The 15504-nt window shown below is 40.8% G+C and overlaps 1 protein-coding gene across 2 annotated transcripts in view; it reads left to right on the top strand.

Moving 5' to 3' along the window:
• The first annotated feature begins 8365 nt into the window (after positions 1 to 8365).
• The window catches only part of zmp:0000001267 (b(0,+)-type amino acid transporter 1), a 67708-nt gene continuing 60569 nt past the window's right edge, over positions 8366 to 15504 (top strand). The window contains exon 1 of one of the 2 annotated variants that reach the window (XM_048531587.2): positions 8366 to 9214. In XM_048531587.2, the coding sequence (XP_048387544.1) occupies positions 8516 to 9214 (699 nt within the window). In that variant the 5' untranslated portion in view covers positions 8366 to 8515. The remainder of the gene's footprint in view (positions 9215 to 15504) is intronic. The other variant, XM_048531586.2, reaches the window with a different exon arrangement.

The raw sequence follows: 15504 nt of genomic DNA, 5'->3' as shown, positions 1-15504 counted from the left end.
GCACTAATTCTCTCCTATCCAGCATACTGTGCAAGACAGCTATAAAACTTTGACTTAAAACTCCCCCTTGCTCCAATTTTCATTCATGTCCACAAATTCACACAGTTGCCTAGACAATGTTTACACCTTGGATGATGAAGCCTACAAACTCTTACTGTTCTCCATATAAATAAAACTAACTGGTGGAAATATCACATAATTCTTCTTAGTGAGTGGTCATTTGCAAACAATTTAACATCTTTAAGAAGGTACGGGCGATGGTTTGTGATCTAGTTATTATCTTCAGTTCAGATCATCCATATTGATTGAAAAACAGAAAGAAGTACATAAATAGCATAAATTACTTTATAATCAATAGTACTTTTTGAAAGCTCAATGTAGTATTGAGCGTAAATCACATTGTTAAATCAAATTATTAAATTAGTTGTATTTTCATCTATTATTATTGATATAATTTTATATTATTTAAGGTAGATCAGGAAAGAAAGACATCACCATGCATCAGCTTCCACAACAATCCCAGGAGTGGAACATCCAAAATCTGCATCATGCATCCATCCCCACTGTCTGTGGGCTGCATTGCCTAGATAGTGGTTTTGACGGTTTTATTAAAAGCACTTTAAATAGAAACATAGTATTGACATGGGGGTACTGATTATTTTGATCTCACTCATTTGAACTTGTGGAACATTCATATATTCATTTCTAAATCAACAGAGCAGGGACAGGTTGGATGAACATATTCTCTGCCTTAGGCATTGTTGTAAATCAACCTCTTTCTTTTTAAGACCATGAAGCCATAAGAAATAGGAACAGGCATAGGCCATTCCATCCCTTGAGCCTGGTCTGCATTCAATGGGATCATGGCTGATCTGATATTCCTCACGGCCACTTTCCTGCCTTTACCTATAATCCTTGATTCCCTGACTGATCAAGAACCTATCTCCTTAAATATGCACAAGGACTCTGCACACACAGCTCTCTGAGGAAAGGAATTTGAAAGACTCTCAATGCTCAAAGAGTAGAAATTCCCCCTTATCTCAGCCTTAAATTGCTACCACTTAACTCTGAGACCATGCCCTCTGGTCCTAGACTCCCTCCTATGAGGGACAAATCCTTTTAGCACCTATCCTGGCAATCTCCTTAATAATATTACATGTTTCAATAAGATTCCTTCTTATTATTCTAATCTCCAGTGGGCAGAGTCCTGATCTGTTTAGCTTTTGCTAATAAAGCAATCTCTCTATATGAGGAATCATCCTACTTGAGCTTCTCTGAATTGCATCTGATGAAACAATATTTTTCCTTAAATAGTGGGGGCAGAGCTGCTCACAGGACTCCAGATGTGGTCTCACCAGCACCTTGTACAGTTGCTGTCAGACTTCTCTACTCTTATACTGCAATCCCCTTGAAATAAAAGCTAATATTCCATTAGACTTCCTGATTTACCAACTGGTCCTGCATGCTATATTTCTGTGTTCCAGATATAAGTACTCACAAGTTACTCTGAATTACACTTTCTCTCCGTTTAAATAATACGCTGTTCCTTTGTTCTCCTTTCCAAAATGAAGAACTTCACATCTTCTCAGATTAAACTCCATTTGCCAACTTTTTACCACTTAGTTAACCTGCCAATATCTCATAAACTGTTTGTATCCCATTCACAACTTGCCTTTCCACCTATTTTTATGTTGTCTGTAAACTCTAGTACATTTGTTTCCTTCTTCTGAGTCATTAACATATACTGTAAACTGTTGTGGTCCTAGCACTGATTCCTGGAGAACCTGGCCACAGGTCACCACCCTGAAAAGAAGCCCTTTTCCCCAATCACAGTTTCCTGCCCATTAGCCAACACTCTATCGTACTACCTCCAGCACCATGGACTCTTATCTTATAACTTGAGATTTTTCGCAGTAGCTTGTTGAAAACCTTCTGGAAGTTATCTCCTGATCTAGCACATCCATCGATTCCGCTCTATCAACTCTGGTTTAGATTTCCTCAAAAATCTCAAATAAATTAGTCAGATACGATTTCTCTTTCATGAAGCCATGCTAACACTCCTCGATTGGAGTAAGATTTTCCAAATGCGCTGCTAACAATTCATTATTAATTGATTGCAACATTGTTCCAACAGCAGATGTTAGGCTAACTGACCTGTAGTTACTCATTTTTTGTCTCATTCTCTTTTTGAATAGGGATGTCACATTGGCAGTTTTCAAATCCTCAGGTACTTCTCCAGCAAGGATTTTTGGAAAATTACAGCCAATGCATCCATTATTTCTGTAGCTACCTCTTTTGGGATGCAAGCCATTAGGCCAGGGGACCTAGCTGCTTTTAGACCCATTAGTTGATCTAATACCATTTCTTTAGTGATGGTGATGGTACTTAATTAGTCTCCTGTGGAACTAACTGCACAGAGGCTGGTATCCTATCACCAATCATTATTTATTTACTTGTGCGCAGTACACTGGCAGTGGCCAACCAGCTCAGAATCAATCCCTTAAACTGAGGAGACTCCAAATCCCCTGTTTACAGTCAGGGATTCCTGATTGGACCAGGTTAACAACCTCAGTCAAGGATCTCATAGTCAACAAGGTCCACCTGGTTCCAATCACTTAACCTGTATTCTTTACTATTAATGCGATGTTCGCAGTGTGGCTCATCATAAAGGCTGATGAAAAGGCTATTTAACTCTTCTGCCACTTCCTTGCTCCCCATAACTATCTCCCAGATTTATTTGCTAAGAAGTCCATGTTCACTTTGACCCCTCTCTTCTTTTTATATATTTAACGAAGCTCATTGTAATTTTTTTTCTATTCCTTCAGAGACTGCCCTTGTAGTTGATTTCCTCTGACTTTATTATCTTTTTTGCCCTTCTGAATTTATCCCAGTTATAAGAGCTATCACTGACCTTCACCTCTGTAGCGCTTGGAACAAGGTGCAGGTGGATCTCATTGACCTTGACTGAAGCCATTAACTTGGGCCAATCAGGGATCCCTGGCTGTCAGATATAAACAGGGGAATTCAGAAAGTCTTCTCATTCTAGTGACTGGCTTTAAGGTGGCTGGTCAGAGCCCATGTACTGTGCACACATACTGAAGGATAACATGGTGATGGGATTCTAGCCTCTGTGCAGTTATTTCAACCTCATTTTATACCCTTTCTTCCAACTTTGTACTCTCCTTAACTTCCTTGGTTAACCATGATTGGCTTATCCCTCTCTTAGAATCCTTCCTCCTTCCTGGGATATCCTTGTGCTGAGAGTTGTGGGTGGTCTTATTAAAAGCCTGCCACTGCTTGCCCATTGTCATTCGTACTAACCTATCTTCCCAGTCTACTTTAGCTGACTCTCTCCTCATTTCATTCTAATTCCTTTTATTTAGGTTAAATGAAATTGGTTCTGATCCAAGTTTCCCATATTCAAACTGACTATTAAATTCTATCATGTTTTTAATCTGGTTGGGTCCACAACATATTGATCTAGGAAACTATCTGTTATGCACTCTTTGAATGTGTTGTCACAGTTATGTTTTGCAACTTGATTGACCCAATCAGATGAAGATTATAAGTCATGCATAATTGCTGCCTATTCTTTCTACTTGCTCCTGGTATTTCTTGATATATAGCTTTCCTACAGCGTGGCTACTGCTTGGGAGTCTGTACACTACTTCTACCATTTTGGTTTTTCCTTTGCTATTATTTACCTCCACCCACATCATCAGAGCCTCACCCATTTCCCATACATGTCACCACTTCATCTGTTATTAACAGTGCTTCAGGCCTTGTACCTTCCTTTTTCCAGCAGGGTGACCAGGAATGGGAATATGAATATCTTGGAATGTTCAGTTTTAAGAAAGGACAGACCAAAAGCATCAGGAGGTGGCATAGAAACTTTGATTAAAATGGAAATTAATATGATTGTGAGGGAGGATATTAGTTTTGGTGAAGCAGAATCTGGAAAGGCTTAGCCTAGAAACACCAGGAGACAGGAAATGATGGTAGGGGTTGCAGATAGATCCGCAAACTGTAATAGCAATACTGGGAAAGGCATTAAAAATGAAATTAGAGATGCAAGTAATGTAAGTACCCTGTAATTACAGGCAGTTTTCGTCTGGATATCGGTTGGGCAAATTGAGGAATTCTTAGTGTGCACATGGGATAGTTTTATGGATCAATACATTGAGCAACCAATTAGAGAAAAGGTTACCTTTGACTGAACGTTGTGTAACAAGGAGGAATAATTGACAATCTAGTTGTGGGCTCTGAGGGAAAAGTGACTACACCAGCATAGAATTCCTCACTAAAGGTAGAGAGTGATATAGTTATTTCTGAAACTAGAGTCCTGCATTTAAATAAAGCAAATTATGACATTATGAGGCACGAGCTAGCTATTACTAATTGGGGATTGTTATTTAAAGTGATGACGATAAGTAGGCATTGAAAACGTTTAAAGATCACTTGGATAAACTGCAAATGATAACTCATCTGTGATATAAAAATAAAATGGGAGACGTGGTCAGACCTCAGATAACGGGGGAAATAAGTGACAGTAGTAAATCTAAGGAAGAGGCAGATAAATTGGACAAATAAATGCAGCAGAACTGAAGAAAAATCAAAAGGACTAAGGATGCTGTAAATCAGGAACAAAAACAAAGTTGCTGGAAAAGCTCAGCAGGTCTGGCAGCATCTGTGAAGGAATAAACAGAGCGCACTGGACCTGAAACATTAACTCTGTTTTTCCCTTCACAGACGCTGCCAGATCTGCTGAGCTTTTCCAGCAACATTGTTTTTGAGCAGAACAGAAGATTGGGAGCCGGTTAAATTCCAGCAATGAGAGACAAAGTCTGAATAAGAGAAGGAAAATAGAGTATGAGAGGAAGCTTGCAAGGAACATACGAGCTGCTAGTAAAAAGTATCTATAGGTGTGTGAAGAGAAACAGATTAGTAAAGACAATTATAGATCTGTACAGTCAGAAACAGGAGAACTTATAACCCAAAATAGCAGCAGGAATAAGCTATTTGGCCCCTTGATCCTGCTCTGGCAATCAATTTGATCATGGATAATCATCAGTTTCAATACCATAACCCAGTCCTACCCCGTATCCCTTTATCCAAGAGCTATATCTGCTACCCATCTTGTGAGAATGAGGAACGTGAGTGGAAGTTGTGAGTATATTAACGGAGGAGGAAGTGTTTTGAAGCATATGGATGTTGTGTTTTTCTTATTCATTCGTAAGATGTGGTACTGCTGCCTGGCCAGCGCTTACTGTAATCAAATATCTCACAGGCAGTTGTTAATGTCAGTCAGTCCAACTTTTGGTAGTCAGACAAATAGCCATGCATGACAAAACAAACACTTCTGCAAGAATGAAAACTTCCAATCTTCATCCATGGTCTATTTGGGTTGTTACATGTGATAAATTGCTCTTTACCTTGTTCCTTAGCATGCTCTTTAGTCATTACAGATATTGCCCTGGATTTCATTGTCATATTTCCCAGCAGAGCACTTCTTTTGCTTTCCTCAGACTGGGCTCAATTAGCTTACATGGATGCATCTCATTTGTCATTTCCATAGGGATAATAACTTAATTTTCTCTGTAACAGATGCCACTTCAGTCTACCATCCATTTCCATGTGTCCAAGAAAGTCCCACAGCAATTATATGTCCCTGATGTTTTCAGGCCATCCTTCCATCATTATTTCATCTCTTTCTCTGAAGTGGTGACTGCTGTGAGGAAATACAGTTCAACTGCTGCAGAAAATCCTTTAAGATCTTTCCCAAGGCATCTATCTTCCATCAGTGAATTTTGAAAACCCATTTGATCATGAAAGCTGGCTGTAAGGACATAAGAAATGGGATTGGAAGTTAACTGAGCAGCCTCTCAAGCTTGTACCGTCAGTACATCTAAGCAGTTAAGCATTCATGCAATTGTCAAGGGCACGTTTTGCTTTTGCTGTCGTAAAATGAAAACTGGGAAAGAGGAGAGGCATTTGACCACTACTCACCGATCAGAGCAAATGTGTCAATTTATTATTTGTGAATTGAGGACCTTTGTCACTTATTATAATGTTAGGAATGTCATGGTCACTGAAGTTCGCTTTTAGACACTCTATAGTGTCATTGGTTATACATTGATGTCAGCTACTTCAACACCACTTTATGTGAATAGTAGTCTACTGTGACATGATAACCGGCACCAGTAACAATGAAGAGCTCCACTCAACGATTCATCCATCGTTTCGCTGGGACATTATGAGTCATGAACAGCTTTAACATGCTTAGTTTGATGTCCATTACAAGTCTGTACTAAGAGATTTATTTCATTGTTTCTGTTTGGTCAGTGGAGCGTTTCCATTGCCTTTCTCAGGTTGGATACAATTTCTTGATGGCTTGTGGGTATGTGCTTCAGAATGTTTTATTGCTTCAAGGAGGTTTACTGTAGCTCCTTTGTACAAGATCGCATTTTGGGCCCTTATTAATTTCTGCACACCTAGTATTCTCTTATGTTCTCTTGAGGCTTTAAGTTTATCCTTTCACCATTAGTTCCTGAAGCATTTGAAGAGTTTCCTGAATTGCTTGTTTTCAGTTAGATATTTGTCAGACTCAATGACTGCAACACCAGTGCATGTTGTCCTATGTTTCTCATTGAATCTGGCAGATAATGCACTCTGTTCTAGTTTTCTTTAAAAGAGAAAGCAGCTCTCAACAGCATGTCAGCTGTATACGTCTGCTTCCCTCGCTGGCTTTCCACTTTCAAAAGCTAACTCTACAAATTAATGGATATGGTTTGAAGAAGATGCTCTGAAGTGACTTGAGGTTGGACTCTACTGTCACTTTCTCCGAAACAAGTGTTGGTTTAACACTCTCAAACAAAGATAAGAATCAGGCACTTTTCTTGATTTGTATGCAGTGTTGTTCTATTTAAATTAATGATCGGAGTGCAAATGCAACTGGGTGTCCTTGCAACATGATGGTTGATTCAAAGTCTGTTTTGCCGATATCATGTTGCTGGATGACCATGTTGCTGACATCACAGCACATCTTGTTCATGGCTGCTTTCTCACATACCGAAAAAGTAATTGAAAGACCTTCAGTTCCGTAGGTTGCTGCATCTCTGTTACATCTCTCATATAAATGATTCAGGGCACAGTTTGTTACGGTCAGCTTCTGACCGAAATATGTGACTTCAGTTACAGTTAATTTTTGGTTACCCCAGGTTCAGAGGATGAACTCTCTTTAGCAGTGATACTAAATTTTGATTCTGGCTTGGTGTTTGCTTCTGCTATTGTGTCACCACACAGACCAGCAGATCATCCACAAACATTTTCACTCCTGGAAGATCAATAGCTATCTCATGGTGCCTATATTGATAAACTTCTGAAACAGTAAAAATGCCACACACAACCTCCTGCACTTCTTAAATCTTGTTCAGAACTTAGAACACTGATGCTTTCATCCAACTGCACTTGTCAGTATCTGCCTTTCATATCTAGGTTAGAAAAATTCTTTGCTTTGGCAAATTGTGGCAGAATTTCTTGAATGGGGTAGTGAGATCTCCTCAAAGTTTTACTCAGGTCCTTTGAATCTATGCACTGTCATGGAGTTTCCAGATTTTTTTCACAACTGTTATGCTGAAATATAATGTGCATGAGTTGTCACACCTCTGAACAGGACTATCTTTTAAAGCTGGTCTATTGTGTCCTTCAGATAGGCCCCGAAGCAGCCAGAAATCTCCTCAGAAAATATTTACTCAGTTTCACTTGCTCATAAATTTCGAGATGATATTCACCAGGAAGACATGGGAAAATTTCTTTGTAAGATATTAGGGTGTGTTTAGCAATTAATAGCTTAGCAGACATGGGGAGAATGTGTCAACTCCACACAGTCAGTCACCTGAGGCAGGAATTAAACCTGGGTCCCTGGAGTTGTAAGGCAGCAGTGTTAATCACTGAGCCACAATGCCACCCCAATAAAGCTAGTAAAATTGACATGATATTGTCAGGCCACTGTAAGAGCCCAACTGGTTCACAAATATCCTTCAGTGAATTCTTCTGACTTTACCTGGGCTGGGACATAAATGAGTTCACGAAGCCCTGCGCAGTTATAAGTAGAGCAAGTGTTCTTTCATGTTGATGCCTGAAAACGTCTATCTCCAGAGCACACAGAGCGCTCTATCCTGTGAGTGCAGGATAATTATTAATAAGAAGACCTTCAGTATTGTAGCTGTGAACTTCTGAATGTGACATTATTACTCAAGAGAAAACCTCACATATTTCTCATTATTTCATTGGTACATTAATACAATAAACATCAGGGTTAAAACTTTATCTTTTCATGTTATCCTGCAGACCAGCAATTTATCTAAATTTATGAGACCTGATTATTAAAAGAGCAGTTGATGTTTACAACGTACTGAACCTGAACACAGACTTAGAACTTTGAGTGGGCTGAAGTATTTCAACACCGATATTCAGGAAAGGAATAAACTGCAGCGCTTTTCAACCAGGCCTGGATATGGACGCCAGTACACAAAAACTACATTTAAAACGTGAAGTCGGATTAATCAGTGCTGTTTGTTTGATTGTTGGGACAATGATTGGATCAGGCATCTACATGTCCCCAGAGTGGGTGTTACGGTATATTGGGAGTCCTGGAGCTAGCCTTGTGGTGTGGGCAGCCTGCGGATTAGTCTGCACAATAGCTGCTCTTGCATATGTAGAACTTGGCAGTGCCATAAAAGAATCCGGTGGAGAGTACATATATATCCGAAGAAATTTTGGTCCTATTCCTGCCTTTCTGTTCTCTTGGACCTCAGTGTTTATAGCTAGACCGGCTGGAATTGCAGCGATGTCTTTGAGCCTAGCGCAGTATATAGCAGCTCCATTTTACGATGCATGCTTACCCCCGTCGTTTGTGGTTAAATGCACAGCAGCTGCGAGCATCTTATTTCTCGGTCTTATAAATGGTCTTAATGTAAAACTGGCAACCCGCATTCAAAACATTTTCACTTTTGCTAAGTTACTGTCCCTACTTATCATTGTCATTGGAGGGATAGGGTTGTTGTTCAAAGGACACACGCGCAGTTTTCAGAATGCCTTCCAAGGAACAATGGCAGGATTTGGCTCAATGGGAATTGCATTCCAACAAGGAATGTGGTCCTATGATGGATGGAATAATTTAAATTATGTGACTGAAGAAATCAGACGCCCTGAGGTAAGTGCAAAACATTTTTTTATTTCAGTTAAAACTAGACGATTTACAAATCAATACTTCGCCATGTACTAATAACCAGTAGCAGCATAATACAACGCCTCCTGCCTCCAGCTTATGTTCAGCAGTTAGTGTGGTACAGCCAGTGTATAAATCCTTGGAAGCAATTTGATGCAACTGTGTTTTGTAATCTGAATTGATTTGCTGCAGGAATCATTTTGTGCCTGTATTTCATGTAAGCCACTTTGGACAGGTTCTTTCCACTAAAAAGGCTAAGAACATTGAACGGATTTTGAAAGTATTGGGAAAGTTTTACGTTTTAGATTTAGATTTTTATTGTCATGTGTACTCAAAGTACAGAAATACAATACAGTGAAAAGTGTCTAATGTTGCCGCACACAGCACTGTCTAAGATTACAAAGGTTCTTAGGTGCAAAGTAGGAAAAGAAACAAAGTTTAAAAGATCAAGTATTACTCTCATAGAATAATTAGAAAGTAAAGCAATAAAGATAATAGCTCTTCTTAATATTAAACTAGAAAAATAAAGGAATAAAGTTAAAAGTTCCACAGTCTTTGAGTCCTCAATGTATCTTGCTCGCTGGGAGACCTCAGCTGCCTGTTTTCACTATTGCTGCAAATACCAGGGAGACCTCCCTCACTCAGAGACAGAGGGAACTGCAGATGCTGGAGTCTGCAACAACACAGTGTGGAGCTGGATGAACATAGCAGGCCAGGCAGCATCAGAGGAGCAGGATAAAACTGACGTTTCGGGTCTGGACTCTCTTCCTGCATCAGGCCATGATGCTCTCGCTCCGACTCAAGCTGCCACCTCCCCAATCCTTCTCCAGCTCCCCTCAGGACATGCCCGGGCAGGATCCACTCGCAAACAGAGATATCCCCTCACCAGGCTGAGATACCGCCTCACTGGGCCGCGATACCGACTCGCCGGGCCAAGATACCACCTCGCCGGGCCGAGACAGCAGGCTATAAGAATGAAGAAAGGAAACGCCAAGAGGCGAAAGGAGAGAGAAATAAACAAGAAAGAGATTGAGGGAGTTGACAAGTCATGGCTGAAGCATGCTGCTCTGCTGCCATCTTGCTAGTGAATAGAGGCTACAGGACTATGGCTGGGATTCTGTGGACTAAATGTTGGAGTCAGCTATGACCAACCTTCACCCCCCTCAAAAAAATGGCACAGAGGTCATCTGGATTTTCTTGGTCAGGAAAGACTCACTTTTCTTTCCTTTTGGGAAGGTAAATAATCAGGCCTGTGGCAACTCAAGCTCCTCTGATGCTGCCTGGCCTGCTGAACTCAGTTGCAGAAATGGGAGGAAGGGCTGAATCTCTCCACAGGAACAACCCTCCTAGTTATTTGCTCTTCCACCTATTTTCCACATCCCCTCTAAGGGATGTGGGTGAAAACTAATGCAGATCATTGGAGAGGGAAAAACAGTCTGGGAGAGTGTTAAAAGCCAGAAGAAATGTCATGTTGATTCCCTGATATTAGGATGGACATGTTAAATTATTCTGGAGGTGGGCACGGAGGCAGGATGGCGTTGACATTTTAATTGTTTTGGATGAGATGAATACTCATTAAACCACAGCTATTTGTGATTGAGCGCAATCTTTGTGTTTTGAGTTGGAAGTGCATCGGGCCTTCACTTTCATGACTGGGTAAAGCTGGTAAATAAATTGAAAACTCAGTCCCTGAGGTGGAACATGAGTCAGTTGGCGTTGTTCCGAGATTTCTTTTAGAAGGAGAAAGAAAGCTGAGAAGTAAGACTGGTAAGATCGATAGTAGTGAGGCTGTGGGTCACTACGGGGAGTTTAAGGCACAACAAAAGGAAGAGTTGAGTGAACTCCATGGTGACCAGGTTGGGCCTGATTCTACCACAGTAACAAAGAGAAAGTTAGTGAACAAATTAAAAATGATCTCATTGACAGAATAGGTTCAAGGGGCTGAATGTAGTCAAATTGTTTCTATCCAATAAAACAACTTAAAACACAATAAGCAGCTTCAGTAGCTTCAGTAATAGAAATATATAGCTGCAGCTGGTACCTTTGTCTGTCATGGTTGGGGATTCTGTGGTCATTTTAAATTCACAAAAACTATTTAATTATCTGTGATTTCAGTATGTATTTTGGTCAAAGGCTTGTTTAAAATGAGTTGTTTGCCCACAAAGCACTCAGGAAGCACCATGGTTTTGACAATTTTCCAATGTGAGGTTTTTCAGGAAGACACAGTCCAAACATTCTCACATTCCAATCACTTAATCCGAGCTATCACGTCCTTTTTCCTCCAGCACTCCAACATCACCCCGACCCTACAATTGCATAAATGCTGCACCTCCACTTCAGCTCTGATGAAGAGTCATCTAGACTCAAATCATTAACTTGCGCTCTCTCCATGGATGGTGACTGACCCGCTGCGATCTCTAACACTTTTTTTGCTTCCAGTACAGATTCCAGCATCTGAAGCAATTTGTTTCTACAGTCCAAAGATGCACAGGTTAGGTGGATTGACAATGCTAAATTCTTCAGAGGATCAGTGTGTCTTTGATGGGCCAAATGGCCTGCTTCCACACTGTAGAGATTCTGTGATTCTATGATCCTATACCAAGGAGAATTTTAAGCCCAGGAAAGCGACGTTTGGAGCCAGGTTGAAAGTGAAAATTGATGTATCAGCTGGCTCTAATGCGCCCTCTTCTGGAATATAACATAAGTATCTGTGTTCATTGAGATTGGCGGATTAATATTTGATACAAACTTTGAGATCCTAAGAACACTGCAGTGATTGCATTTTCAATTGATTTAAAAGCATTTCAAATTTAATGTATCTGTATCGATTTTCCAGGGCTCAGGGAACTTGCCTGTGAAAATGAAATGAGTCATATTGTGATGTTTAAAGTTCAAATTGTCTTAGCTCAGTAAAACAAAAATAACAAAGAAACAAAGAAACCTACAGCACAGGAGCAGGCCCTTCGGCCCTCCAAGCCTGCGCCGATCAAGATCCTCTCTCTAACCTGCCATCTATTTTCTAACGGTCTGTGTCCATTTGCTCCCTGCCCATCCATGTACCTGTCCAAAAATATCTTAAAAGACGCTAACATGTCTGCGTCTGCCACCTCTGCTGGCAAAACGTTCCAGGCACCCACCACCCTCTGTGAAAAGAACTTTCCTCGCGTATCTCCCTTAAACTTTCCTCCTCTCACTTTGAACTCATGACCCCTAGTAATTGAGTCCCCCACTCTCGGGGGGAAAAGCTTTTTGCTATCCAAAACTTTGGTGTTTGCAGCTGCTTTGCCAATTCCAAATATACTGAGAGGCAGCCAATTCCCTCTGACAAACATTTTGCAGAGTGTTCTTGTTAGCTTTGGGGCTTCTGAGAAGTTTGGTGGCTTTCAAATTAACACCAGCAAGGGGCGAACTGCTCCAGAAACTGTCAACAGGATATCAGACAAGGCAGCCAGTCTCCATGCCCAGCAGCTGTGATGTGCTGTGCTGGGATCAGCAGATGTGCAAGGTGGGGTGGGGGCGTAAGAGCAGAGAGACGATTCAGAGGCTCTACTTGTATGACACAGGTTCGCTTTCACTGACCTGTCTAAAGACCAGTGTCTCCATCAGCTGAGAGTGACATATCTATAGCCTCTTTCATGAAGACTGCCCCTTTCCGTGTGTGGTCAGGTCTTGCTCACTGCTGTCAAAACCATTGTGACGACTATATTTATATCCCAATGGCTCACCAAGTGAAGCTGTGGACGCATGTTGTGGATTTCTCAGTGGATTATCAACCAACTCGAGAAGTGGATGATTGATGAATTGTTTGCTGGGGATGAGAATTACTGGCGTCTCTGTTTATGAAGTCCAAGAAGTGAGACGTTTTGCCAACTGCACTCTCAGTATATTTGCCACCTTCAAAGATCGATACACAAGCACCTCCAAAACCCTTCTGTTCCCACTCACTCTATAGAATTGTGTCATTAAATCTCTGTTGCTGCTCTGTATCCCTTTTGTTAAACTACATCACCTTGCACTTCTCTGTGTTAAATTGCACCTGCCACTGATCTCCTATTCTACTTGGACTGTGTCTTGTTGTCATTCAGTATCATCTTCACTGTTACCCATACCTCCAACATTTGTAACTGGCAAATTTGGAAATGGTAATTTGCGTTACAATACATACATACATACATACACATATATAGAACATATTACATTATATGTAATATCTACATATATAGAACAATGGAAATATTTTTCTGTGACCTCATTGTGTTGAGGGCACAATGAGTGCCTGGTGGTCTTTAGAGGGTCACTAACATTTGAGCCCATCCTGTAACTGCATACCAACCTCAGGATCATTGTAGAACAGCTGCCTCTCTGCATGGTGGTTTGACAGCAGTGCCCATTTTAAATTTCGAATGTGTTTAAAATGCTGGGAGGGAGCCTCAATGTTGAGGCTTTCCCCCCTCTCTCCCTTACCTGTACTGTTATACTGCTGCACCCTCCGTGCTGAGGGCCTCTGTTTCTCCTCCGGCTTTAAAAGCCCTCCTGCCATTGGACAGCTGGTGCCCTCTCTGGACAATGATTGGACAATTCTGGCAAAAGTCAATGTTGGCTTACAGCGTCTGGTACGGTGCGGGGGCAGGAGCCTCATATAATCTGTACATCAGGGGGCCCCTCACCCAAAACAGAAAATCATATTTATATCACCACACCTTTTTACTGCAACTCCAACCTGCATGCAACCTGCCTTTCTCATGATATTGGAGCCTTGAGTCAGCCAGGCAGCAAATGAGGCACATATATACTTTTCTACTGTTTCTGCATGTGATTATTGGGATCTAGGAATAAAATGATAAAGATTCCTTCTAATCTGGACCAGATCTGCATACTTAATGCATGTGTCTGCCTTTAAATTACTGAAAGGCAAGTCAAATTAACATTATCTGAAATTCTTTTGGTTCAATTCAGCAACATTCAGCATTTAATATGATGAAGATCATTTGGTGCTGTTTGGCTCTATGTATGTTCTGTACCCCACCCGAAGTCAATTCTCTGCTCTTACTGGAAAAAGACATCTTCTCTAATGCAAATAGTGAGGAGGTTCCTGAATGCAGGTCACTTCTTAGATTACAACCATTCATTGCCCCAGTAAGATTCCAGACCCCATTGCAAATTTGTTACCATCTGGTTAGGAACTAGTAACTTTTTATTAAAGTACACAGTGTGAGATCCCAGGTACTCACTAAGTGGAAAATGCCTTGAATCATCAACCACAAACCCTGCTGTAAAAGTTAGACTACATTATTTCTATAACTTGTATTGTAACATCCATAATTAACCTGAAGTAATTAAAGACAACCGAAAAGCTGGGACCAAACTCTCCATAGAATACATCAACTGAAAGACAGATTCTTCAGCAAACCTTCAGATACTAGTAACACTGTGGGTCATTAGATCTCATTGATCTTTTAAAGTTATTTCAATTTCTTTTTTAATGATCTAGTTTTGTAACTTATCAAAAAATAAGGTTCTGTCACAAACTACCTCCATGGCCTCCTTCACTCTCTTCCTGGAATGGTGCTCCTCTGGATTCTTGGAGCTGTATTCCAGCACCTATTTGCAGACACAATTTCAGATTGCCCACAGGCAGCTTAGTCATGTTGGTACTACCCCTATATATCTGCGTTTGAATCTTGCTTCACTGCATAAAGCATACACTGATCTGGAAGCCCTTCACCCTTGTTATCAGCAACACTAAACAATGACCGGAAGAGAATTTCTTCCAAATCCCTCACGCCCACCCCTCAGTTCTTTCCTGAGCATAAGCCCGAACACTAACTGTACCTCCTGCCTTGCTGGACTTCTGTGTCCTTTCTGCTGTGTCTCCTGTCACTCCTAAACACATGACAGATTAGCAGTCCAAAGACAGCAATTGCCTCCTCTACCTTCATGCAAATACCAAAATATTGTCTATTCAGATCTCTTGAATTGTTCTGAGTGATCTCCTAAGAACTTTTCATCAAGGCCCATCCTCATTTGTAGGCAGTATTGAATGTAACTAATATCTTGGAACAGTCAAATATAACACCCATTTGAAACTGCTTGCTTCGTAAATGTTTAACAATGTACACAGATTGCTGGTTTGCACCACCCAGGAATGGTGATGGTTTCTGGGACAATATGAAGAAAGTGTGGCTGGCTCTAAGAATCCACATTGCATTCTTTGTTTTACATTAGTTCTGTTTGCCAGACTTTAGGAAAAATAGGAATAAGACCATAATAACATA

This window comes from Stegostoma tigrinum, chromosome 4, assembly GCF_030684315.1.
Source record: "Stegostoma tigrinum isolate sSteTig4 chromosome 4, sSteTig4.hap1, whole genome shotgun sequence".
NCBI lineage: Eukaryota > Metazoa > Chordata > Chondrichthyes > Orectolobiformes > Stegostomatidae > Stegostoma > Stegostoma tigrinum.
Note: the sequence above shows the minus strand (reverse complement) of the source record. Positions and strands in the feature narration are given on the sequence as shown.